The 25,705-nt window shown below is 54.0% G+C and overlaps 11 protein-coding genes across 11 annotated transcripts; 6 read left to right on the forward strand and 5 right to left on the reverse strand.

Annotated features, from left to right (window-relative positions):
• Positions 1–311: 311 nt before the first annotated feature.
• Positions 312–2,054, forward strand: AYL99_07720 (isocitrate lyase; the record flags this gene model as incomplete). Its single annotated transcript, XM_018839229.1, has 3 exons — positions 312–515; positions 576–1,627; positions 1,697–2,054. 3 exons carry the CDS (start codon positions 312–314, stop codon positions 2,052–2,054), a joined length of 1,614 nt encoding a protein of 537 aa, XP_018691997.1.
• Positions 2,055–2,686: 632 nt separating this feature from the next.
• Positions 2,687–4,072, reverse strand: AYL99_07721 (hypothetical protein; the record flags this gene model as incomplete). Its single annotated transcript, XM_018839230.1, has 3 exons — positions 2,687–3,076; positions 3,227–3,489; positions 3,586–4,072. The coding sequence occupies 3 exons, from the start codon at positions 4,070–4,072 to the stop codon at positions 2,687–2,689; spliced, it is 1,140 nt and encodes a 379-aa protein (XP_018691998.1).
• A 1,455-nt stretch (positions 4,073–5,527) lies between these two features.
• AYL99_07722 (hypothetical protein) lies at positions 5,528–7,327 on the forward strand (the record flags this gene model as incomplete). The annotated part of the gene is made up of 1 exon (XM_018839231.1): positions 5,528–7,327. The coding sequence occupies one exon, from the start codon at positions 5,528–5,530 to the stop codon at positions 7,325–7,327; it is 1,800 nt and encodes a 599-aa protein (XP_018691999.1).
• Positions 7,328–9,029: 1,702 nt separating this feature from the next.
• On the forward strand, positions 9,030–9,623 carry AYL99_07723 (hypothetical protein; the record flags this gene model as incomplete). The annotated part of the gene is made up of 2 exons (XM_018839232.1): positions 9,030–9,505; positions 9,563–9,623. 2 exons carry the CDS (start codon positions 9,030–9,032, stop codon positions 9,621–9,623), a joined length of 537 nt encoding a protein of 178 aa, XP_018692000.1.
• Positions 9,624–10,365: 742 nt separating this feature from the next.
• AYL99_07724 (hypothetical protein) lies at positions 10,366–11,517 on the reverse strand (the record flags this gene model as incomplete). The annotated part of the gene is made up of 1 exon (XM_018839233.1): positions 10,366–11,517. One exon carries the CDS (start codon positions 11,515–11,517, stop codon positions 10,366–10,368), a length of 1,152 nt encoding a protein of 383 aa, XP_018692001.1.
• Positions 11,518–12,760: 1,243 nt separating this feature from the next.
• Positions 12,761–13,369, forward strand: AYL99_07725 (hypothetical protein; the record flags this gene model as incomplete). Its single annotated transcript, XM_018839234.1, has 1 exon — positions 12,761–13,369. One exon carries the CDS (start codon positions 12,761–12,763, stop codon positions 13,367–13,369), a length of 609 nt encoding a protein of 202 aa, XP_018692002.1.
• Positions 13,370–13,760: 391 nt separating this feature from the next.
• On the forward strand, positions 13,761–15,355 carry AYL99_07726 (hypothetical protein; the record flags this gene model as incomplete). The annotated part of the gene is made up of 4 exons (XM_018839235.1): positions 13,761–13,792; positions 13,840–13,871; positions 13,928–13,995; positions 14,048–15,355. The coding sequence occupies 4 exons, from the start codon at positions 13,761–13,763 to the stop codon at positions 15,353–15,355; spliced, it is 1,440 nt and encodes a 479-aa protein (XP_018692003.1).
• A 377-nt stretch (positions 15,356–15,732) lies between these two features.
• Positions 15,733–16,440, reverse strand: AYL99_07727 (protein-L-isoaspartate O-methyltransferase; the record flags this gene model as incomplete). Its single annotated transcript, XM_018839236.1, has 1 exon — positions 15,733–16,440. The coding sequence occupies one exon, from the start codon at positions 16,438–16,440 to the stop codon at positions 15,733–15,735; it is 708 nt and encodes a 235-aa protein (XP_018692004.1).
• Positions 16,441–17,241: 801 nt separating this feature from the next.
• AYL99_07728 (hypothetical protein) lies at positions 17,242–19,068 on the reverse strand (the record flags this gene model as incomplete). The annotated part of the gene is made up of 1 exon (XM_018839237.1): positions 17,242–19,068. The coding sequence occupies one exon, from the start codon at positions 19,066–19,068 to the stop codon at positions 17,242–17,244; it is 1,827 nt and encodes a 608-aa protein (XP_018692005.1).
• Positions 19,069–20,784: 1,716 nt separating this feature from the next.
• On the forward strand, positions 20,785–24,228 carry AYL99_07729 (hypothetical protein; the record flags this gene model as incomplete). Its single annotated transcript, XM_018839238.1, has 1 exon — positions 20,785–24,228. The coding sequence occupies one exon, from the start codon at positions 20,785–20,787 to the stop codon at positions 24,226–24,228; it is 3,444 nt and encodes a 1,147-aa protein (XP_018692006.1).
• Positions 24,229–24,558: 330 nt separating this feature from the next.
• On the reverse strand, positions 24,559–25,516 carry AYL99_07730 (hypothetical protein; the record flags this gene model as incomplete). Its single annotated transcript, XM_018839239.1, has 2 exons — positions 24,559–25,404; positions 25,472–25,516. The coding sequence occupies 2 exons, from the start codon at positions 25,514–25,516 to the stop codon at positions 24,559–24,561; spliced, it is 891 nt and encodes a 296-aa protein (XP_018692007.1).
• Positions 25,517–25,705: the final 189 nt, after the last annotated feature.

The following is a 25,705-nucleotide window of genomic DNA, read 5'->3' on the forward strand; positions in this document are numbered from 1 at the left end:
GGCTGAGGCAATGCTCGACGCTCGATGCAGCAGTCGAACCACTTCCGATCCTTGACCCCCAAGCTTCCCTTTGGCCTGGCTCGTGCTTTTGGTACTTAATGCGCCTGCGTCGCCCTCTTCCTCCTCCGATCCTCGACCTCAAGACTTGGGTTCCAATCTATACACCCTTCCTCTCCATTCCATCTAGGCTTGTGGACTTTGGTACCCATTGTCGTGGGAGCATCACCAATCACCACGACAGCTACGACTGACAGCTTGCCAGCTCTTGCTGTATGACGTCTGCCCTCCAAAAGGTTGTTGACACGTTCAAAATGTCTTCTCTCGACCAAGAAGAGCAGCTCTACCTGCAAGAAGTAGAGGCCGTCAAGAAGTGGTGGGCCGACTCCAGATGGCGGTACACCAAACGACCCTTCACAGCCGAGCAGATTGTGCAAAAGCGAGGCACCATCAAGATCCAGTACCCCAGCAACGACCTATCCAAGAAGTTGTGGAAGCTGATTGAGCACCGGTTTGCGGTAGGCAATACTGACGAGTCCCCTGCGTGTCGAGAGCGGCGACTAACCTGGCGTATACAGACCAAGACCGCTTCCGCCACCTATGGCTGCCTCGAGCCCACCATGCTGACCCAGATGAACAAGTACCTGGACACTGTCTACGTCTCTGGCTGGCAATGCTCGTCCACCGCATCCTCGACGGACGAGCCTTCTCCCGATCTGGCCGACTATCCCATGAACACCGTGCCCAACAAGGTCCAGCATCTGTTCATGGCCCAGCTGTTCCACGACCGCAAGCAGCGGGAAGAGCGCCTGACCACCCCCAAAGACAAGCGAGGCCAGGTGGCCAACGTGGATTATCTGCGGCCCATCATTGCTGACGCAGACACCGGCCACGGAGGTCTCACGGCCGTCATGAAGCTCACTAAGCTGTTTGTCGAAAAAGGTGCCGCGGGCATCCACATTGAGGACCAGGCTCCAGGCACCAAGAAGTGCGGCCACATGGCGGGCAAAGTGCTCGTCCCCATCTCCGAGCACATCAACCGTCTCGTCGCCATCCGCGCCCAGGCCGACATTATGGGCGTCGACTTGCTTGCTGTGGCTCGGACCGACTCAGAGGCGGCGACCCTGATTACCACGACCATTGACTACCGCGACCACGCCTTCATTCTCGGATCCACTAACGCCAACCTTCAGCCGCTCAACGATCTCATGGTCGCGGCCGAACAAGCCGGCAAGAACGGTGATGAACTTCAAGCCATCGAAGACAGCTGGATCGAGCAAGCGGGCATCAAGTTGTTCGACGAGGCTGTGGTCGACGCCATCAACGCCGGGGTTCACGTGGACAAGGCAGCCCTTATTGAGAAATACAAGGCCGCCTCCAAGGGCAAATCCAACAGTGAATGCCGCGCCATCGCCAAGGGATTGACCGGCGTTGACATCTACTGGGACTGGGATGCCCCCCGGACAAGAGAAGGGTTTTACAGGTACCAGGGAGGGTGCCAATGCGCGGTCAACAGGGCGATCGCCTATGCGCCATATGCAGATATGATCTGGATGGAGAGCAAGCTGCCCGATTACGCCCAGGCTCAGGAGTTCGCCGAGGGCGTGCACGCCGTCTGGCCCGAGCAGAAGTAAGTCCTTGAATCCCCCTTTCCCAGGTAGAAACGAGCAGAAGACGACTAACATTTATCACCCACCAGACTTGCATACAACCTCTCGCCGTCCTTCAACTGGAAACGCGCCATGTCCTCGTCGGAGCAAGAGACGTACATCCAGCGCCTCGCCGAGCTGGGTTATTGCTGGCAATTCATTACCCTGGCCGGCCTCCACTCGACCGCGCTCATTTCCGACACCTTCGCCAAAGCCTTCGCCAAGCGCGGCATGCGGGCCTACGGCGAACTCATCCAGGAGCCCGAGATGGAGAACAAAGTCGACGTCGTCACCCACCAGAAGTGGAGCGGTGCCAACTACATCGACAACATGCTCAAGATGGTGACTGGCGGTGTCAGCAGCACCAGCGCCATGGGCAAGGGTGTGACGGAGACGCAGTTCCATTAAATCTGGATGGCTCTCGGCCTGCATTTTTGTTGATTACCTGTTTTGATTTGACGCTCGGATGTCGGGATGTGTTTGGGTCCAATTTCTATCTATCTATCTATCTATCCATCTAACCTACTGCTATCTATCATCCATATGACCCCGAAGGTGGGGGAGATGGGTTGGTTCAGAGAGCTGAACAGAGGGGCCCAAAAGTGCGGAAATAAAAGTCGAAATCTGGGTGTTATCTATTATGTGACGACGAACGACAAGCCGAACGACGAACGAGGGCCGAAGGAATGTTGGCAAGAGAAGGAAGATTCCCTTTTTGCAGGATCCCTGTGACTAGTATATATATATATACATATTTACTCTCGAGAAATCGTATATTTGTTCAATTTGTCGCTCTTCGATACCGTGCCGTGCCGTCCATGTACATATGCAAGGACGTGTGTATGCACGTGTAGTCGTACCATGCTGTGTTTTTCTTCCCTTGATTTGAGCGAGCACCCTTTCTCTGGCTCACTCCCTTCCCACCAAGCAAATTTTGTGAGGCATCATACAGCGTCAACATTGACACTCAACCAACCAACCAACCGATCATTCGATCATTCAATCATTCGAACTCAAACCCCTCCCACGAGTCAGCAACCCTACGACGCCGTGGCCGTGGCCGCAGCAGTGTCCATCCTCGACCGAACCCCAACCCAGTCGGGCAGGGCGCGCAGGAGCGTGCCGACCCAGAACTTCTCGGGGACGAAGACGCTGCCGGCACGGCCACGCAGGACCTGGGCGACCACGGGGGCCGCGACGTCGGCGGGCTCGAGCACGGCGGCGCGCGACGCGGCCAGCTGCTTCTCCCACGAGCCCACCAGGGGCGTGCGCGCCCACATCGGGTGCACGATCGAGGCCTGGATGCAGTGGCCGCCCCGGTCGCGGTACCGCGTGCCCAGCTCGGCCACCAGCGACTCGTGCAGGCCTAGCACGCCGGCCTTGGTCGCGCAGTAGTCGCCCAGGCTGGCGCAGCCGGTGTAACTGGCCATCTATCATCAAAGTACCGTGTGAGTGGACACATTATTGCACTTTTTTGCCATCTTTTTTTTGTGGAAACAGGAGATTCTTCCATGGCAGGCAGGCAGGAACGTGCAAAAGAAAGGGAAGCGGCAGAAGGGGGAAGGAGAATGATGGCTTACACTGGCAATAGACACAATGTGCCCCTTGCGCTGGGCCATCATGCGCGGCAGCAGCAGGCGGATCAGCGTGAAGTGGCTCAGCAGGTTGACGCGGAAGATCTTGTCGAGCCAGGCGTCGTCGGTGTCCAGGATCGTGTGCGCCTGCGCGATGCCCGCGTTGTTGATCAGCACCGTCGGGGTGGAGGCGCGGCATATGGCGTCCACCGCCTCGGTGATGGATGATGGGGAGGTCAGGTCGGCTTTGTAGTAGGAGAGGCGCTGAACTGTATAGAGTTGACCGAGTTAGCAGGTAAACGGGGCCTGGGATAGCCACATCGTATTGTAATAATGGGTTTTTGGAGGGGGGAGTGCTTGCTCACTATCCTTCAAATCATCCGGCAAGTCCTGGACATCCAGCACGACGATGTTCGCCCTCGTGCGCGCCGCGAACATCTTGACCATCTCCCTCCCGAAGCCCGAACAGCCGCCGGTGATCAAGATGGTCTCGGCACCCTCGTCCCCAAAGGCCCACGGCTCCCCTTGCTTCCGGACGTGCCAGTAGTTCAGGGCCAGGCGGCTGAGGAAACGATTGACGTGGGCGACCAGGCCCAGCGCGACGAGCCACTTCAGCGTCGTCAGTGGCGGCGTGACCTTCAGCCGGATGCTGTTGGGGATGCCCAGGGGCAGCTGGAAGGGGAACACCCTCAAGGTGGCGATGGTCGCTGGTGGCCACGGCAGGTTGTGCAGAATCGATGGGTTGCGTAGTGCATACACCAGGAGGGGGCCTGTGAGGAGAGGATTCAAGAGGGTTTCGGTGAGCAGCGTCTTGGGTGACGAGAATGCTTCTAGAGGTGATGGGAGGGCCATCCTTGTTTGAATTGAGGTCAGTTGGTCGGTTGATTGATTGATTGATCGATGGTTGTGATGGTGTGGACGAGGTATATCTCTCTCTAAACTTGCTGAAGTAGGTCGATCGATATATGCTGTTTGAGGGGCTCAGTCTTGATTGATCTTCTTCTTCCTCCTTTCCTTTTTTACCTGGAGCGAGTACCTCTGAATTCTCGAGAGTCACAGTGATGAAGGGGTCCAGTATCAGCAGATGTGCCGTTGGTGGTGGCGGTGGTGGTGTACTACATTATATACAGGTTTGGAGATCCCAGGTCCCGTACCGTCCGTACCTGTGTCAGTATTTGATCCTTGGCGAGGGAACTGGGAATAATAGACGCGTAATACCGAGTACGCTTTGGGTGATACGAAAGAAATTACGAGGAATTCGTATTGCCCTAACCCGGTCAGGCAGGTTAGGCGGCCCAGTTGCTCACTCACTCACGTGCTCGTCGTCACTGGTCCTTGGTGTTGCTGTTCAATCGAAACATGGCGACGACATCCCTATCCCTCAGGCATGACGGAGGCAGGATGGTTCATGCCCTTCAATAACCTGTTGTGTTGTTGTGGGGTTCACTCTTGTATCCTGTCATATCCGGTGGACTTGTACTTACTCCTTAGCCTGGCTGGTCATGGATGGCCTTCTTGACCACACGACCCCCGGGTCAGTGCACTCCCTTTGTTTTTATCTTCTGCAAATCATTTGGTTTACTCACAGACATCACTCCAGATCCCACAGAGCCTCTTTTGGGGAGATCGGCTCGCAGCAACCGGACTTCTTTCGCAACAACAACGACGGCGTGGGAGCCTTAGGCTAGTCAGGCTCATAAGCGAGTGGTGCGTCGTCGACTCGTCGCTCGCTGAAGCGAAGCCACCCATTAGGTCGGGGCACCTCGACCGAATAGGCTGGTTCTTTACGTACACCCATCGATTTCATGTCCTTTTGCCGACAAGTCCACCCGAAGAGCGAGACTAACAGTGCCAACTCACCAGTGTGTGGCGAGCACAGTTACTGTATCACTTAGATACTACCTAGGCCGGGTTGTAATGCCCACCGCCGCCTCTACGACTCGATAGCCTTCCTCTTGTGCCGGGACAGCCCGGATTCCCCGTCCAAAACGGCCAAGCAAGGCCTCACTAGTCCGTTAGTGAAGGCTTCACATCTCGTTTCGGTCTGTCTCTGCATCGAAAGCATTCAGCCGCACCGCACAGAGTCCAGGCATGGATCCCCCACTCATCCCACCCTCCACGATTGAGGATGTTGATAATAGGACCCCATGTGCAGTGCAGAGGGAAGCGAGTCGCGCTGTGTTGGCTTGTGTGGGAGCCTTCATTTTGTGGTGCTGTCGCCTCGTCGGTCCCTGGTTACACCTGGTTACAGGTTCTTCTCACTAAAGATTATGATACTGCGTGCATCGTCAGTCCCCAACTCACCAAATGGCTGTGCAAAAATTCAGCCCTGTGTCAATGGGGATACCAGAGAAGACGCCCTTGCAGCCCAGCATTGACGACAACAAGCCAACCAGCCAACAAACAGTCAATACCAACGGCGTATCTGATCCCAATTCCAAATCCAGATTGCCGCCCAAGGTCAAGGCCTGGACCATTCTGCTCTCCCATCTGGCCGTGTGCACCGCCCTTGCTCTGAGCATTGCTCTCGCCATCAACGGGTACGAAGCCCTCGACGACGACTCGGCCAGCCATGCCACGTACGTCGACGGCAAGTTGATCCTGCGCGTCGCAGATGTCACGACAATAATCTCAGCCGTCTTGGTAGTGGTCAAGCTTCTGGTGGGAGCATGGTCAACGCTGACCGTGTGGGCCTGTGGTCATTACTTGCTGTCCACCGCCGCCCCGAGCCCAGATCCAAAGACCACCACTCCCTCAAAAGCCAAAGAGGTCAGCTGGATGGTACGATGGAAACTACCGCCCTGGCTGCACCCCCGCTCCGGCATGCCCAAGAACCCTCGTCAATGGGTCATCTCCGTTGCCCTGCTGATCACCGCCGTGCAGACCTTCATCGCCCCCATCATCACCGGCGCAGTGAATTGGACGTCGACGCCAGTATCCGAGCCCGACGCGAGAGTGTCTGTGGCCGCCGTCGACAGTACAGCTGATTTTGGGGGGTGGAAGTGGTACAACTATCCCTTTAACCCGCCTGGCCTTGACCGCAAGCCATACTTACGTACCGCAGCCGGCTATGCGAGCTTGGTGTGGGGTGACCAGACGACTCTGTCGCCAAACGGAACGTCGTTGACAGGTAATGGGTGTCGGCATGTGGTGCAGAGCCATGACACCGTCGGCCCCAACTCAACCCTCCTCAACGCCACGATCCCTTGCATCCGAATCCACAGCCTCGAGTGGTACAAGGCGGATTATGAGGTCCCGCGTGCAGAATGGGTGTATGTGGCGGACTCGAGCGATCTCAGTATCGTCGATGACCCCCCGTCGTCATACTATCGCCCGGGAACAACCGTGGTTTTTGATGACTATGTGTTACGGAACAAGTCGCAGGACTGGTATAGCAAGCCAGCACCCACAATCTTCAGCAAGATGCAGACCGTGGGGATGATGGTCAAGCGCGTGGCGAACCAGGATCCCCCCTGTTCTGCCCTCGACCCCACGATTTTCGGAAGCGTAGACCACTTGGGTCGCTATCTCCTGAATTGGGGGGACTCGACAAACGGGAACTGCTACTTCATCGGCCGAGTCAACTTCACGGCCGGAGTCACGGTCAGCCCGCAGGCCAAGTATGTCTCCAACCGCGTGGTCGAGGACCAAACGCCGCTGGATGAGGTTGTCTTCGTGGAGAACCCGTGGGCCCAGGAAGCCGTGTGGCTGCTGCCCGATCTGATGACCATGGTCGCCGTCATGAACTCGACGCTCTTGCCCACGTTCGACAACATCAACGGCTACGTCGAGCTTCTGATGCGTCAGGCATACCTTGCCGCCTGGGACATGTACCACGACTCCTTTGACGAGGACCAAATCGGCCACGTCTACACCGCGATCCCTAGCGTGTCAAGACAGCTGGCCGAGGTCTCTTTTGCCCGGGTCTTCGCGTGGCTGGCGATGTGCGTGCTCATGACCATATTTGGAGCCTTGCTGCTAGTGGCCGTATTGGCGGGTGATGACCTGACGCCACCGGAGGAGGAGCTCGAAGAAGCGCAGAAAGAAAGACACGGCGAAGAGACCGAAGGGTTCTTTGATACCGTCTATAGTTTGCTGTGTGGGTAGACTTGGTAAGCGAGTTGTTGTGTGGCTTGTGGAGGTTCGAGGCACACAATTATACAGCTGGGACGTACTGCACTCAAAGAGCTGCAGTGCTGCAACAGTGCCGGGGGGTCATGGGATGCAGCAATGCAGACTCTACCGGGGCATGATCCTCTTGGTGGACGGAAAATCGCGGGAATCGGAGAGCATGTCTTGCTCAGCCTGACCATTCCGGGCTATCACTCCCATCGGAAGACCCCCCAGCGTCAATCTCGAATGTGTCGGGCACCCACGGTACACTCGTCTGCCTGCCTCTTTCTGTTGATTGATTGGAGAGTTGGTCGGCAGCCCGGACCGAAGAAAGTCATGGACGGCTGTAGCGATTCGATGTCGGGCACATTCAACGGCGGGAGTCAACAAAACAGATTTTGAGCCTTCGATCTGACCAACACCCCTGCCCCCTGTTCCCGTGCACTTTCTCTGGTTTCAAGGTCCTGACCAAGAAGTGGGGGACCGGTCGTCGAGGCAGACGAATACGATGCAAAGTGCGCCATCAGTTGTCCTGTGATAAAGTGCCTAGTAAAGGGAAAGTGCCCGCACGCGTCGAAGGGTTGACCGTCAGATTGTGAGAGCGCACAAAACGCCACTGACGGCGCCCGTGAACCTTGGGCAAGGTACGGATTGGTGCAAACCGTTTTAGAAAATCCCCGTATGCAAGCAGGGCCGCGAATCATCGCATGTACGGCGCAGCTTGCACCTAGACACTTTGCTTGTTTATTTCCTTGCTTGCTTTCAGCTCTCTCCGGCCTGTATGACCCGCTGACAGCAAGTAAAATTATTCCTTGAGGAATTACCTATAATGTATTTTGTATTTTAGAGGTATCAGTATGGAGGAATATTTCAGCATATCATAGTACCCACAAAGTACCTACCTACCTAGTAGAGTTATGGTAGATGCCTTTGTAATTGCGTAGTCTCGGGAGGTATTACATTCGTACTCTGCTGATTTCGAAATATTTTTGTTCTTGTCTGTGTTTCTCAAAAGGTCCCGGTGGAAACGAGGGGATCGTTCATTGCTGTCAGAAGGACAGGAACAACACATCCCTCCCTCTACATACAAGGGAGAGACAAGGGCGCGCACCAAAGGGGGATTGATTGTTCATTCTAATTAAAACAAATGACAAGTAAATTCAGTACTGTGACAGCGGAGTTTTGAGGCTTAGAAGTATATGTAACTTGAGATATCTCTGCCCTTGACACTTTGTTTGGAGGAGGAGGGGGGGGGGGGCCGTTGTGCCTAGCCTGAGGAACCAGATGAAAGGGGGGTTTGCATTGGACAAGACTCGGGGCGTTCCGCATTGGTACTGTAGCTAACCAACGCCACAAAATGGAAAATGCTCCAGTCATCTAGGAGGCTGTGGGTCCTGGGTAAAGTGGTCTTTTCGACCACCTGAGATATTTGCCTGCGCCAGCGTTTTAGACAAGATGTTGGACACCAAGAAAGTTGTTGCGACGAGGAGGAAAGAATAGGTCAGGCGAACGGGGCTGGTCCTTTCTTCCGCAGAAGAACATAAGTAATCGGGTCCCGGATCAATGCGTTCCCTCGTAAGTAGGAGTCCTCAGCAGTGTGCTCTTTGTTGTCACAAGTATTTCATCTTCATCTGGCCTCGTATACACGCACGCGTTCTACATCCCCGCAAATCCCTTCCAAGTAAGCCCGGCCATCATGAATCCAAGCACCTCACAAGAGAAGGTCGTCGGGGCCAAGACACTAGAATCTCAAGTCCACAAGACGTCTGAGGAAAGCCAGAAACGTCCAGCAAGTCCTTCAAACTCGGAGCAATATCCACGTGCCGCAAAGAAGCCCAAGCAGTCACGTGCCATGTCTCCAGAACCCGCAGAATACATCGTCTCCTCATCAAGGGCAAGCACCGCCACCACCGTCACCATTGGACGTATCTGGCACGATAGCACGCAAGGGTCTCTGCCATATCGTGAGCGGACGGATAACCCTCACCAGTCAGGGTCCAGCAGGGATAGCTTCGATCAAGCACCCAAAGCCACTTTCGTGACGACTCAAGAGGAAGAGGGGGATCATCCACATAACGTGGTATGGAATGGAGACTTCGCAGACGGGGTCGAACATGTAATCAACCAACACTGGGATCTTGCTCATGTTGGAAGCTTTGTGGACGACGAAGCGTATGCTTGCTGTTGCCCCTGTATCTCTAGCGGAATCCGGCTGACTGTGTGTTGCAGAACCACCGAGGGTCTTCGTGAGACTCCAGACGATGTGCCAGACACTGTGGGGGCCAGCTGAAACAGCTCTTTCAAACCTCAAACCAGTCCTCGAGGGTACAAAGCAAAGTCATATCTGATCATGGTCTGCAGTATACTTGGAGTTTTGGTTTGAGAGAGGGTGCCCATAACGTCGAGGAAGTTGCATGTGATGACATTCAGTTCAGTGTTGCGAGTCATGGCACTGCAGACTTCCAGACTCCAAATACAACCTGGTGAAGCCGTCTTTGGGAATGCGTATTCCCGGAGAAATGTTCTCTGATTGTCATGCCCGGTGTCCAAGTATCGCTGTCAGTCTGATCGTGCCGAGGACAATTTCAGACTAGCCCGTGGGTTACTCGCTGGAGTAAGCTCGGTCCATATGATGATCATGATGGCCGACCGGCATCTCAGGCACAGCTCACCGGACCTCCCCCTCCCCCCTTCTCAGTACCTAGGTGATAATGCATACTGCCAACTCTTAAGAGGTAATAGAACAAAATTGACTTCTGAAATGTAAAAGGAATTCGAAACTCGAGGAGATTATCTCTCTGGCAGGCGGCAGGAATTCATAATCATTCAGCAAATGGTGGTATCTAGTGTCCTAACGAAATGAAAAGACGCCTTCTCTGGAGAAGGTCAGCGTGTTAAAAAAAACAAATTACCTGTCGCAGATATCCACACACTCCTTCTCGACATGTATAACTTCCACCATGATATGCGCCCGCGTAGATCATGTCACTTCATGCTTGTTCGCTCGTCGTCTCATTGTCGCATATACGCACTCATCTGAAGGGTCGATCGTACGTTCCATCATCGTTGCCCACGGCGCTGACGGGCGGGCTGCGGAAGTGACTCAAATCGCCGCTTCCAGTCCTGCGGAGAGCCTGGCGCATCGTCTCAACGTTGATCTCATTTCCAGCAGCCAGTGGCGAGCTCTGTCCCGGTATCGGGCTACCAGCACCTTTTGGGGCTCGGTTGGGGGATGTCTCGAATCCCTTCACAGACGCTGTCACGCTTGTGGGTGGTGATGTTCCAAATGCCGCCGAGGAAGTGGGCGACCGAATGGGAGATGGTGAGCGAGCCGGGACGAGCGATGGATGTCCCGACAGATGGGTCGAATCACGGCGCACGTCTCCCAGCTCCTGTTCGCCGTGAACAACATCAGCGAAGGAGATGAAACTCAGGCGTCGCACATCGGTCGAATCCAAGGAGCCGTAATTTGACCCAGTGTCCGCGTCTTGCCGATGCGCCAAAGAAGGAGGAAACTCGTCCTGCATTGAGGAAGCCAGAGAATGCTCGGCTCCAAGACCAGAAATCGTCACGGCAGCTGGCTGATGCGTTGCGTGAGTGACAATCTCCACCGTGTCCGGGTCCAGCTTTTCGTTCGTGATGGCCTCCGCGGACGCATCCAGAGCGGGCGCAATGTGGTTTTCGATGAGGACGTGAGAAGGCAAGTGTGGGGATGTCTCCGGAAGAGCGATTTCTTCCTGGACGTTTCGCTCAAAGATCATGGAAGACGCGGGTGAGTGCGGCCTGGGCGACGAGTTACTGACCCCGTACCCCGGGGATCCTGGGATCCCGTAGGGATGATGAGCCATCGAGGCTCTATGCGGTGATACCGAGCCACTGACCCAGTCCGGGGATCTAATGGGTGAAGCCGGATTCAACCCAACGGAGGGGCTGGCAGTCGAGGAAGAGGATATCGAGGCAACGGCAGCGTTCCCCTTCGCATGTTGTTTGTCTTCTTCCGGCTTCTTGCCCAACTTCCAAAAGTCTCTCTTCCGTGGCTTTGTTGAGGTTTCTCCGACGGTCGATGTCGAGGTCTGCGGTTCGGAGGGTACAGCGGAGGAGTCTCTCAGCAAAGGAGCGGCCGAGTCCCTGGATTCGGTGCTGGCACTGACTTTGTCATTGACGGATGGCTCTTTCGACGACATGACGACCGACTGTTACGTTAGAGATTTAAGCGATAGGGATATTTAGTATTCCAAGTCGGGGTTGACCGAGGATACTAGATCAGGATAGAGATGATGGCCGTCGAAAGATGTGACGTGCGTTCAAACAAAGCGCCCGGAGCACAACATGTTGTAGACAAGAACCCAGACAGTGACTCTTAAAATAGACCCAAATGAGAGCAGATTTTGGGCAGTGGTAAAGCCACTTGCGCCAGCTCTCACGCAGTTGCAGTTGCAGTTGCGGCACACAGACTTGTAGATGGAAGAATGGAGAGCCGCCGAGACTGGAGGGATTAATGATGTACAGAGTGGAATGCAGATTCACTTGATCGACAAAGGGTTGTTCTCGGGACAACAGGAGGAAGAGTTCGGGATATTACCACGGATGCCCTGTGCAACCAAAGTATGTATGTGGGTTGAGAGGATGAGGATGTGAGAGTGAGGATGGTCGATCGATCTACTTTTGTTGGTGAAAACGGAAACCTGGGAGGAGACGGCAGTACGTAGTAGTCGGTATGCACTGCACTACCAGGGGAGGGAGGAAGTGTTCCTTGGACAAAGACTGGCACAATTGGTGCATGTTTCGGAGCATGGGAGCACATCAGTGGCACACCGGGAAGTTCACGACTTGTTGTGTCCAATTGGGCTCGCAAGCCTCTAACATCACAAGCGTTCCTCGCCTAGACCAGCCCAGAAGAGCCCAATAAAGCCTTGTGGAACCCACCGAAGTGCCCACCCAGCTGGCCCCCTCAAACATTTAGGCTCCCGCTTTTGGCAGCACCTGCAGTTTCAGGGCCGCATCACCCAGCATCACCAGCATTGCCCTCGTCTTGTGACAAGTGGAACAACCGATGAGCTAATTCGAGCCTGCCAAGCCACCAACCGAGGCTTTCTTTTTGCTAGAGTGTCACTGGCCAACTTTGACTGCGCGCCCGTGAGCTACATACACACGGCACAGTTGATCTTGCCGGCATCTCCCACTAGCACAGACGTCGTCGTCGAGGTCCGGGAGACGTGCCGCTCGATATTCCTACAGTCTCCGGAGAACGAGTGCGCCGGTCGGCAGCATGCCTCAGCGACGGTAGCCTTGACCTGTCCAGCAAGGAAAAGTCAATTCTCAATCAGAAGCATCGAGACCAGGCTTTCGAGGGGATCAGCTAGAAGAGGGTCAATACCTTCTCCGTTCGGACGTTGGCCAATACAGAGATCACTTCTCTCTGCCAATATGCAGTCGATGACCCTTTTCCCGGGGCCACCGACGGCGTCGTCGCGGTTCTACAAGCTCTGCGCCCAGATCCTCCGACCTTCGTTCCGCCGGCATCAATCTTCCTACAGACGAACAAGATCCAGGCTTAACATCAAGCCAGATCCGGACTTCCTCCCCTCCAAGACCGAGCCTCATGACCACATCATCTACAATCCTCCTCCGAGCATGCCCAATGTCTACCATACGCCCAATATCTTCCTGCCGAAAAATGACCGCAGAAAAGTGTTACCAGACCCTGAAACTCAACGAACACAATTACAACTGGCTCAGCAGCTACCCGCCATCTCGGGGCAGGCAGAGAAACGATACCACCTGGCGGAGAATGACTTGGAGGAAATGAGGCAATTGCGGAGGACAGATCCCACGCAATGGAGCGTCAGTCGTTTATCGAAGAAGTTTGACTGCTCTCCAGTCTTTACACACTTGGTCGTCGAAGGGCTGGCCCCAGAAAAGGGCAAGGAGCAGAAAATGGTGACTGAGATTGTGAAGTCTAACTGGGGCAAGAAAAGAAGAGAGGCACGCGAGGATAGACAGATCAGAAAGGAACGCTGGTATAGGGATGCTTAGAGCTATGTATGGATACGAGGGAAAAGCAGGACCTGTGTGCAGGTGTTTTCTTCTTCTTTTCCTACTTCAAACTAGAGAGCACTATTGTCAGGGGGTTTACATTACAATCTTGTACAATTTTTCCAACCATGTTTTCGCAAAATGCGGAGATCTCCCAAATCTATCAATCACACCCTCCAAAACCACATCCCGTGCAGTCAAGAGGCAATCAGCCTGCCAACACATGCTCCACACATTTCGCACAGGTCGTTACTCCTCGACAGGTCTTCATAGATTACTCAAGACTGCGTCTTTACCACGCACTGCAGCTTGCTCACGTTTCCCGCTCCTGCGTCCATTGACACTTCCCTCCAGTACTCGCGATTACTACGGTCACATCTCTGACGGCAGAATGGCACCACAACTAGAGCCTTATTTCAAGAAGTAGGCGGCAAGATTCTTCCTCTTCACAGCATGCTAACAAGCGACAGAGTGGATGAGCTCGCCGAATCTTTCATTGATCGTAAGGAACCAATGCGACACCAATGACCGCGGGGTACTGACCCTCCCTCCCACCAGGACTGCGAAAGGCCGTAGCTATCCCTTCCGTGTCGGCAGATGAGGAAAGAAGAAAGGATGTCGTCCGAGTAGGTGATCGCAAGAAATAGCTTTGGCAGGAAGCGACTGAAAGAGCAATAGATGGGACAATTCCTGGCTTCCGAACTCGAATCTCTGGGGGCAGAGGTGCAACAACGCCCGCTAGGGAAACAACCAGGCAAAGAACATCTCGACCTTCCTCCGGTCATTATCGCCCGCTACGGAAATGACAAGAACAAGCGCACCATTTTGGTTTACGGACACTATGATGTTCAACCCGCCCTTGTTGAGGACGGATGGGCCACCAAGCCCTTCGAGTTGACCATCGATGACAAGGGACGCATGTACGGCCGTGGCAGCACGGACGACAAAGGTCCCGTCTTGGGCTGGCTGAACGCCATCGAGGCCCACCAGAAGGCCGGTGTCGACTTCCCCGTCAATCTGCTGTGCTGCTTCGAGGGGATGGAAGAGTACGGCTCCGAAGGCCTCGACGACTTCATCAACGCCGAAGCCAAAAAGTTCTTCAAAGACGCCGATGCCGTCTGCATCTCGGACAACTACTGGCTGGGGACAGAAAAGCCCTGCCTCACTTACGGTCTACGAGGATGCAATTATTACTCCATCTCCATCTCCGGACCAGGACAGGATCTCCATTCGGGAGTGTTTGGCGGCACGGCCCAAGAGCCCATGACCGACCTGACACACATTCTAAGCAAACTCGTGGATAGCCACGGGAAGATCCTGATCCCTGGCATCAACGAAATGGTCGCTCCGCTGACCGAGGAAGAAAAAGCCCTCTACGGACCCATCGCCTACACCATGGACAATCTGTACGAATCCCTGGGCTCCGAGACTTCCATCTTCTCCGACAAGGAAAACACCCTGATGGCCCGCTGGCGATACCCGTCCCTCTCCATCCACGGCGTCGAAGGTGCCTTCTCGGCGCCCGGAGCCAAGACGGTCATCCCGGCCAAAGTCATTGGCAAATTCTCCATCCGCACCGTCCCAGACATGGAATCCTCCAAGGTCAACGAGCTCGTCTACAAGTACATCCGCGACGAGTTCGCCAAGCTCAACTCGAAAAACACCCTCGACGTGTACTGCCAGCACGACGGCAAATGGTGGGTCGCCTCTCCCAAGCACTGGAACTTCACCGCCGCGGCCAAGGCGGTCAAGGAGGTCTTTGGCGTCGAGCCTGACATGACCCGGGAAGGAGGCTCGATTCCTGTGACCATCACCTTCGAGCAGGCCACGGGCAAGAACGTCCTCTTGCTACCCATGGGCAGTTCCACGGATGCCGCCCACAGCATCAACGAGAAGCTGGACCGGAGGAACTACATCGAGGGAACAAAGCTTCTCGGTGCGTATCTGCACTATGTGGCGGAAGAGCCGATGGTGGAGGCCAAGTAAACAGAGCCCTTGCTGATGGATGAACTGAAACCGGGTCGAGATGTGTCTGCACGGTCATTAAGCCCAAGCTCGGCTTTGGAAAGGCCGAGAATAGAGAAAACAGTGTATGGCATGGGAAACTGATGATTTCGACGTGCCAATCTCGTATTATGTACGCTTGAATCGCGGACAGAGCATTAAGCCACCCTACCAAACCCCTACCCTGCCAGTCGGGGACATTCCGCTGTGTTCTATCCGCCCCATTTCAGTGATGATGTTTCTTTTGTTATACAGAACTGGCCCTCACACGCATCGGAGCTCGCGAGTCGCCTATCAAACCTACCTACCTACCTACGCCGCCACAAATTGTGCCACCAGTCGAGCAGTTTCTGTGATTGTCAGGTTGGGGCGTCGGTCAACGGCACATATCGGACGCCCATGTCCTTTTTCTTGGTGACCTTGCCGTCCTTGTCCTTGTCCACGACCCAGATCCACTGAGAGCCCCAGCCGTCCACGTCTTCCACGGGGATGAACATCCGCCCGGGCTTGTTTAACTGGTCAATGAGGGTCTGATGCAGCTCACTCGCCGCGGCACCGACGTGGATGGCGTCGTAGGGTCCGCCTTCCGGGTATCCCATGCGGCCGTCGCCGGTGATGAGCTCGACCTTGCCGGACTCGAGCAGGTACCGGCCCTCCTGGCTCCGCTGCATGTTTTCCCGCGCCATGTCCACGAGGCCCTTGATGTGGTCGATGCCCACGACCTTGCCGTCTCCCTTGCCGTCAGACCCGCAGACGAGGTTCGCCAGCACGTGTGTCAAGTACCCGCTCCCCGACCCGATGTCCAGCACCTTGGCCCCCTTATTCTCCGGCATAAACGGCAACAGCGACTCGCACGCGGCGGCGTGCATGTGCGGCGCCGAGATGGTGGCCGAGTACCCGATCGGCTGCGGCGAGTCCTCGTATGCGGCCTGCGGGGAGGACGGGCAGTAGTGGGCGCGGTCGACGGATTTCATGGAGTCGCGCACCCGAGGGGCCTGGATAATGCCCGCGTTGAACAGGTTCTGGATGAGTTCGGCGTTGGACCGCCCGGAGCACCGCCACGCCATGCTGGTCGGAGGGGTCTGCGAGGAGAGGAAGGAATAATGGTGGTGGTGGCGAGTGAGGCTGGAGCTGGAGAATTCGACAATCTGGACCACAACGGCTAGCGGGATCAGGATTAGGATCAGGATCGCAGTGCCCGCACAGAGAGAGAGGCTTGAGAGAGACGCAAGGCGCATGCAACAAGAGGGTGATTTGACGGGGTGGATCTGGGGTTTTCAACACGACGAGGAAGACGAGAAGAAATGGTGGTACCACACTTGGGTGACCAGAAGTCGAGTAATATCAGACAGACAACCAAAAGAACCTGAGGACTCGTTCGAGAAGAACCAAAGAAAACAAGTAGGGTGATGGATAAATCAAACGTGAAATCGTGAGCAAAGTAGCGTGAATGAATCGTATGACGTTCATTCATTATGTATTCGCGGGGAAGAACACAGCACGAAGGCGAATGATAATAATTATTATTATTATTAGTCCGGAGACGGAAACGGAAATTCCGCAGTGCGGGGCGATACACATATACTTCTTCGCTGGCCTCTGAGTGCCAGCCACTCGCCAGGTAAACCCCCGACATCTACCTATATATGTATATGTTTGTAGGTGTCATCCATGGTCTCCTATGGTGGCTATAAAGCATTCTACTCGAATGACCTCGTCAGATTTGAATCGTCCCAATCCTTTTGCTTTTCATTGCCCCAAACTTGAGGCAGATGGCTGAGTTGAACAGCCATGGCCCCATATAACTATATAACTAACCCCTTGAGATTCGTACCCTGCCAGCAAAGGGAAAATGGACTCGTTCCTTCCTATACCTCCACATCCTCTGCTGCTTTCAATGCTCGTTCAACCTTGGCCGTCAGCTCTGCAGGCTCCTCCAAGCCAACGCTCAATCGAACAAGATCCGCCTCCACTCCCCATTGTGCTGTCCAGTCCAGTTCGGTGTAGTGTGCAAGGATCGTGTAGGGACACGCCAGCGTGAAATTCGTGCCCAGGCTGGGACCTTTCTGGACTTCGAGAGCGTCAAAGAATGCGATCGCCTGCTTGGGGTGGCGGAATGTCACAGAGAGTAAGCCGCCGTACCCACCAGTGGGTGTGCGACAGGCCTCGTAGTTGGGCCGGCTGGGGCTGCATTTCGGATAGTAGACCTGCTTGACCAACGAGCTGTTTTGCAGGATGGTCGTGATCGCCTCAGCGTTCGTGTTCATGCGCTCGCTCCGGGAGATGAAGTCCCGCGAGTTGCGTTCCATAAATACCGCATCTTCCGCCCAGTAATTGTCCTCATACTCGCGCGCCATTGTTTGTTTGAGTTCGGCGTACCATTTGCTCTGGGGATTCAGCACGGCACTGCCGCCCATGACGTTACTGTCACCGCTAAACAGCTTGGTCAGGCTGCTAACCACCACGTCTGCGCGGCTGAGGACATCAATGTTGGTGAAGTTGCCGACAGTTTCGTCCACGACAACTGCGAAGTCATATTTGTCCGCCAACGTGCGGATGCGTTGGAGGTCTGGCGAGTTGAGGAGCGGATTGCTCGGAAACTCGGTGAACAAAGCCAGGTACCGCTCCCCGGACTCCAAACGCCGCTCGAGATCGGCCAGACAGGCTGAACTCCCGAGTCCATAGAAGAGACACCCTGGACCCCACTTCTCTAGAATCTTGAGGGTGTCAATGTAAGGGAAGCCGAAACAGATGCTCTTTCTGGGCTTTTGTCCCTTTGCCTCGGCGTTGGCCAGGAGGATCCGGTGCGTGTTGAAGATCGACGACATTCCACAGGGGTAGAGGTAGACGTCGTCCTGCGAAAGCCCAGTTTGTCTGCTGTTACAGTCGTTCGGAGATTCGGCCAATGCTTGATCCAAGTCTACATCGTCTGTGAGACACCCACTGATCCTGCGACGAATCGCGAGCTTCGCCTGCTGGGCGAGTTTGACGCTGAGATTGCGGCCGAACCGCTCCTCTACGAATTGAGGAAAGTCTTTGTCTTCGCCCTCATTTAGAGAGCCGTTTGTGGCTGGTTCGAGGGGGACAGTGCCGTCGTTGACCACTCCATTTCGAGACGCTGGTCGTTGATATCGTCGAGGGCCTTTGGTAAATCCTTTGGTAAAGAGCATGTCGTCTGTTGTCTCCTTCGTCTGGGCCGCCTCTGGTTGGAGTATACCGTCTTTTAATGCTTTTAAGCAGAACTCTCCACGCCGGCTGGATATCCCATCTCCGGTGTGCTGCCATACTTGCTTCGCGACACTAAAATAGTCCTTGGGAAAGAAAACACATGCCAGCCCAGAGAAGGCAGTCTCGTGGCTCTTATGTTTTTCGACGAGTGGTTCCAATTGTAAAATTCTCACCGATTCCGTTCCCAGGTCAGGGACCTTGTCATAGAAGAATTTCTGACACCTTTTGGCTGTAGCGAGGGACGGAAAGAGCATGACACTCTCCCCAACCCTGCCATAGAGCTTTAAGATTTCCCTCTGGAGTTCTTGGATGGTTAGGTGAATGAAGAACCTGGGATATCCGGTCTCCATTTTAGACACTACCCAATCTTGCCCTTCTTCGTAACCCACAGTGGCTGCCCATGACGGCAAAGAGACGCTGACGGCATGAGCGGTGTTGGGCACCGGTTGCCCGACCGCGGCAAGCATGACGGGTTTCTCAGTCACTGAAATTTTGTGTACAGGATTTCGTCCTCGAAATCTGTCTGGGAGGGAGGCAGCTCGAATTAGGAGTCACTGAGTGGTAGAGAGTTTTTTTCTTTCCGACCTCGGAGGTCTTATGACTAGTTTCCTTTTTGATAGAATTGCGACAACAAAGGTCAAGGCAAGGCTTCTGGCCTTTCATTAACAGGCCTGATGCAGCGGGGTATCGTAGACGAAGCTATGGGGCTTCTGGTGTTTATTTCCAACAAATATTGCATCCAAGTTCCAGATGTCGGAAAAATGTTTCTCATTGTAAAACATACTTCGGGGCAAAAGGGCTCTAAAAGCAAGCGGCGGCAAAATCTATCCCAGGTAAGATGGGTTGTACTCTTGGCACCTTACCTAGTCAACGCATGTCTATCACTACCATAGATGGGTGCTAGCGCGCCCACTAACTATAACTGAATCTTTTGTTTATGTATTCAATAACGAAAAATACCTTCAACAATTGACCTGTCGAATGCAAAGATTCAATGGTTAATTCGGAGAGATGGCCGAGTTGGTTATGGCGTCAGGTTAAGGCTACAGTCTTGACACTACGTTTCCTGATGGGGCAACCCGCGTGGGTTCGAATCCCACTCTCTTCATCCAACTTTTTTTTGTGCTTTTTACGGCGAGATTTTTGCGGTTGACATGAGTTTTTGTCGACCTTTATGAATCCTTATCTGTCTACCGAGTAGTGATTTGTGTATGTTGCCAATGCGTGCATAATAATCCTTGGGGTAATTCATTCCGGTTACTCATCTCGGACTGCTAAGTACAGCTCAATTCTGACCTCCTGTAGGGGACAACAAATCAGCAAGAGAGTAGGTGAGATCCCTTCATGATAATTGATCTCACGCTCGTTCGAAGAGCATCAAAAACGGAGAAATATATTTTTCCAACACCTCGTGCTGATGCAGGAATGCTGCGTAGAAATAATGCAAGAAAGCGGGATCTTTCAGGGCCGACATGCGCATTGATGGCCTCACAGCAGACATAAATTGTGTAAGGAGCAGCTGGAGATCCTCCACATACACCCTGCACCATCACGCAACGAACTCTCTGACCCTGAAAGGCATGTGCACTGAGAGACCTGGGCTGACACCCTCAAACGATGAAGTGTGACAGAATTTCGTCCTTCGGAGTATATTACAAGGTCAGCCTTGCTGTTTTGAATCAAATGGTTTCAGGACTGAGTTGACACCATTGATCCGAAGGTGCTGCTGTTGTCGAATCAGCCGAACTGAAGGCGCTGAAATCACGAAGACCGCTGGGACATTCGTCTGAGGTGTTTGTGCATATCAGTCCAAACCCAACATTTATTACAGTACTAGGTCGAACACCAAAGTACATAGCGAAGAAACACTCTGTAAATGTATTCGCGCCAAGGCGCTAGACGCTTTGGGGTCGCGCGAGGAAATAGGGCGGCATCTCCTAACTGCCTCGACGGGGCTAGTGGGCCGAAGCGAGTGGAGTCCCCTAAACCTTGGCATCAAAAATGTTTTGGGCCTGACTTGAGCATGGACTTCTCGAAATCTTTTGCCTATGGCCATAATACGAGCCAATCCAGCTTGTGTTTGCAAACTGTGTGGTGGTGATATCCAGCAAACACACCCTCTCACTACCCCTTGATTATTCTTTGGGCTCTTTGAAGACGACACGTCTGACAAGCGATCCGGCATGTCTATCGAGCACATGTCGGACGGACGATATTCAACGAAGAGGCGCAAGCTCAGCCACGATTCGCAAGACGACGATGTTGATCTGTCTGAAGCTTCTTCCAACGCCGGCGACGACGGTGATGCTCCAGACGATCTCCCAAGAAATGGCCCAACTTCAAAGAGACAGCCACAGAAATCAGCCCTCAAGTCCAGTACTACATCCGTGTTAAAGCCTGCTGTGCTGCCGACCGGGGGCATCAACAAATCATCTATTCTCGGACTCCAAGTAGCTGATCTGAATGCCGAGGTCACGCCAAATTATGACAAACTGCGATCTAAATGGATCACTCTTTCACAGAAGCTGATATCAGTCATCAAAGACACCAAAGACGTTTCACCCATCAGTGCGACGGATGCTGTAAAGCTGCTTCGCAAACAAGGAATAAAGATTCCATTTCCGCACCCACAGCCGTCGAAAGATACGAACTACAAGTTCGGGTTCGTTGCTCCGAAGCAAGTGCTGGTTGGTGGCGCTCTGCCATGGGGTTTAAGTCTGAAGGATGAAAACGCTATAGAGCTAACAGCTATTATACCCGAGGGCGTCTTACAGGAGAAAGACTATCTCAACAACAGGGCATGCCACAAGGCTGCATTCTACCTTGCTTGTATTGCTTCAGCAATCAAGAGCGATGAAGACGTTGACTTCAGTATCTCCTTTGCACATAAGCACGACGTCGATCTCTTGCCGGTTATTGACCTCGTGGCTAAGGACACAGGACTATCAAAGTTCAAGTTCCAGATTGCTGTGGGTTTCAATCACCCTTCGATACCCATAGCAAAGACCGTACCTTCGAAAAATTGCCTTAGGCAAGAAATACCGGGCAGCAAAGAACAAGGGCGCGAATCATCTCCATTCTATAACAGTGCCATTCGGTACGCGGCATCCATTTCGGCCATCGACCAACTCATCCGATCAATAAGGAGTCCGTCTTTCGACGAAGCATGCCGGGTGGGCCAAATCTGGCTTCGACAACGAGGCTTTTCCAGTTCCGCTCGCTTAGGAGGGTTCGGCTTTTTGGAGTGGACCATAGTATGTGCACTGTTAACACGCACAGGTGGTCATCGTGGCCACCCACTGTTCTCCAAACAGTACAGTGGCATTCAGTTTTTCAAGGCCATGCTCCAGATCCTGGGTGGGAGAGATCTGCGAGAACCGATGCTCCTCAATGGTGCCAGCTTCCATCTCCCGCGCTCAGATATCCCAGTTCTCTACGACAGGAAGACGGGTGTCAATATCCTCTATAAGATGTCTCCTTGGTCGTACGAATCCCTGCGTCACCACGCGCAAGTCTCTTTGGCAGCGCTCAATTCCCGCAACCAGGATGGCTTTGACGCAACCTTTGTGCTGAATGTCGCAATACCTTTGATGCAGTACGACGAGATATTCTCGATTAGGGTATCTGGTGACCGAATCAGGACTCCTGCAGATCAGCGACAATTTGTGCAAAGAATGTACAAGGTCCTGCAAAAAGGATTGGGCGATAGAGTGACTTTGATCGACTTCAAGCTGCCTCAAAAATCGTGCTGGCCGCTGAACAAGGACTCATCTCTTTGCAAAGAGGATTTTGAGCTGCAAGTTGCGTTGCTCACCAATCCAGAAACCGTCAACCGTCTTGTGGACCACGGCCCATCCGCTGATGAACAAGAAGAAGCCACCGAATTCCGGGAGTTCTGGGGCGAAAAGGCAGAGCTGCGCCGATTTAAGGATGGCAGTATATCTGAAAGTCTAGTGTGGGCAGGAGACCGGCCGGCGACGTTGCAAATCATCGCACACCTTGCAGCCTTGCATTTCAAATTGCCGCCGAGCGCGCTTGAAACAAGGACTCGAAATCTAGAATCCAGTGTCCTCGGTGACAGCAACTTCACATCAGGCTTTTCGCCCAAGGACGCCTTCCGTGTCATCAACTCGACGTTCCAGACCTTGACGTCTACTCTGCACAATCTCGAAGGCCTTCCACTGCCGATCCGTTCAATCTCTCCCGCAGACCCTGCGCTACGCTCGAGCTCTACGCTCCATCCATTGCTCCCGTCGACGTCGTCTCCCATCGATATCACCATTCAGTTTGACTCTTCCACAAGATGGCCAGACTCCCTGCCAGCCATCCAGCATACTAAAATTGCGTTCCTTCTCAAACTTTCCGAGCTGCTGAGCTCAAATGACCCAGGTCTCACCGCCCGTGTGGGGATTGAGAACACAGAATCGGCTACCACAGGCTACTTCAATACCTCGTTCCTTGACATCATTTATCCTTCTCCAGCTCCTGGCATCAGTCCAACCTGCTTCCGCGCTCGCATTTACCATGATCGGGAAGCTCACCTCATTCAGGCTGCCCTGGCGGATAAGTCCCTGCATGGAGCTCTGAGAGACTCCCTCGCGGTCGCTCTGGCGACATACAAACGTGACTTCCAGGCAAAGCCGATCCATACGACCACGATTCGCAACCTGATCACCCGATTTCCGCCTTTGTCAAGCACAATCCGCCTGCTGAAGAAATGGGTGTCATCCCACCTGCTCCTTCACGAACATATTCCTGAGGAAATTCTTGAACTCATCGCTGCACATATCTTCCTGCACCCCGCCCCTTGGAGTGCCCCCGGGTCTGCGACAACAGCGTTTCTGCGTTGCCTCCACTTCCTCTCAAGATGGGATTGGGCATACTCACCGCTAACAATCGACCTGAGTGTCTCCCAGGACTCGATGGCCGCCGCACAAATTGCTGAGATCCAGAACCGATTCGAGGCATGGAGGAAGTTGGATCCTCAGATGACCAACGTGGTGTGGTTTGTGGGCACAAACATTGACACGAGCGGGACCGTGTGGACTGTCAATAGTCACCCTCCGCGGGTCGTTGCCGGTCGACTGACCGCACTGGCGGGGGCAGCGGTCGAAATCATCGAGAGAAAAAGCCCAGGCATGATGGAGGCCGAGTGGAGGGAACTCTTTGAGAGCCCGCTGGGGGATTATGATTTCCTGATCCACCTGAAACCGTCCGTCGTCCGCGGCGGTGGATTCAAGGCCAAACGATCGAATGCAGCCAAGTCTGGGCCCGTGGGGGAAGCGGCAGACTTCAAGAACCTCCAGATCGCCGAGAGCCTGGACGTCGACTCGATCGGCTACGACCCCGTCGAGCTGTATCTGCGCGATCTCAACCACGCGTTCGGGTCAGCGGCCCTATTCTTCTACGATCGCCATGGCGGACAGGTCATTGCGGGCCTGTGGAAGCCGGCTGTCTTGGGGCGAAAGGAGTGGAGGGTGAGACTGGGCTGGTCGAGTGTGCCCGTCAAGACCGAGGGAGAGGCGGAAGAAGGGAAGGACATGTGTATGTTCAACAGGGGTGGGGTGCTGGCAGAGATGGCGAGGTTGGGAGAGGGCCTTGTGAGGGAGATCAAAACCAAGAAATGACACCAGCGAAAGAGCCCGCTTGTGTTAGTAGATGTATATATGGGGTATCATTGGTAACAAGCATGCAAAGCCTCACGGCAAGTCTGTATCTGCAGGGTTCTACATTCTCGAGGGGAAATGGGTCTGCTCCAAAGACTTGTGTTTTAGCTTCCTATTTTCCAAAAAAACAACAATAATAGCCTCCTTGAATTCTGCATAGCGCGTCCTAATCTCAGCAGCTTTTGGGGTTAAGCAAGAGCCCAGATCCCTCATATTCATTAGATGTACTTTCGGTCGGGATCCGCCAGGTCTAGCAGCTGCATTGTCTTCTCGTACCTGGATAGAATATAGTCAGAATGCCTTCCAAGAAATGATCCGCCTGGGGGAGACTCGCATCGTAAAGACAATACCACCACTGAGAGTGAGACGGCCCAGTCGTGGCAGTGCACCAGACCAAAAGGTTAATATGCCTTCATTCTTGTAGATGGACGCTGCGCAGTGGAAAGTGTTCTTGTATACCTGCCTCGCCTCTAAACTCTGCATTCGGGTTTTGACCGTGTCGAGAGGCATGGTGGTGTAAACGGTCACGATGCCAGCGATGCCTCCTAAGGCGAAAGTTGTCAAAGATCCAAGCTTCTCCCCCGGTGCAACGTAGCCTTCGGCAAATTGCTTGAGGCTCGTGTAGGTACTGAACCGCACGGCGCTGTTGGCGGCCTGTCGTGCTGTTGTCGGCACGAATCCTTGGAAAAAGCCTCTCAATCCCTTCTCTCGAGCGATGACCATAGAGCCGTGGATGAAGCCACGCATCCTTGGGTGCGCCCTTTTCCGGTCGTCTACCAGCTGCGTCTTTATTGACTCTGACGGGGTGACTGCCAGTAATGATTCTGTCACACCGGCACCGAACCCCGCGGCCACGGTCCTAGGCCCAGATATTTGACCATCGTCGTCTGAGAGCAGATGTTTGTATGTGTCAAAAGCGAGGAATCGAACGCCCGCCTTGACCGAGTTTCCCACGATCGCAGTCGTGCACCCGGTGTACCATTCTTTCGAGGGGAAGGGAGGCCATGGCACCTTTTTGGAGTCTGGCAATCGGCGATTGAGCTGCGATCTTGTCTTGAGGAGGTCAAACGGATATGTTATAGCGATCTCGACTGCCCCAGCTGTCGAGCCAGCTATTATCGAGCGCAGCGCACTCGGCTGTTGGCTATGTGTATTAGAGAACTATTTTCCGCGAGACTTTACGAGCGCATGGAGTCCTGCATACCTTGGATTTCGGCTTGTCCCCCTCTGTAGCTGAGATTGTTGCCATTCTCCATGAAGAGACCGCTGTTAGAGCTGGCCCCGAGCCTGTGGACCAAAGCTATCGTTGAGCACAACGGGTGAAAATGAGTTGCAAGTTTGTGTAAGAGGTACAAATGTAGGCTTTCCTGCGAGATCGGGGGTCGTGACTTCAGAGCCGAAGTTTTGCCGGCCATTCAAGCCCGAATCAGGTTATGTA

This window comes from Fonsecaea erecta (genome assembly GCF_001651985.1).
Source record: "Fonsecaea erecta strain CBS 125763 chromosome Unknown Scaff6, whole genome shotgun sequence".
NCBI classification, from domain to species: domain Eukaryota; kingdom Fungi; phylum Ascomycota; class Eurotiomycetes; order Chaetothyriales; family Herpotrichiellaceae; genus Fonsecaea; species Fonsecaea erecta.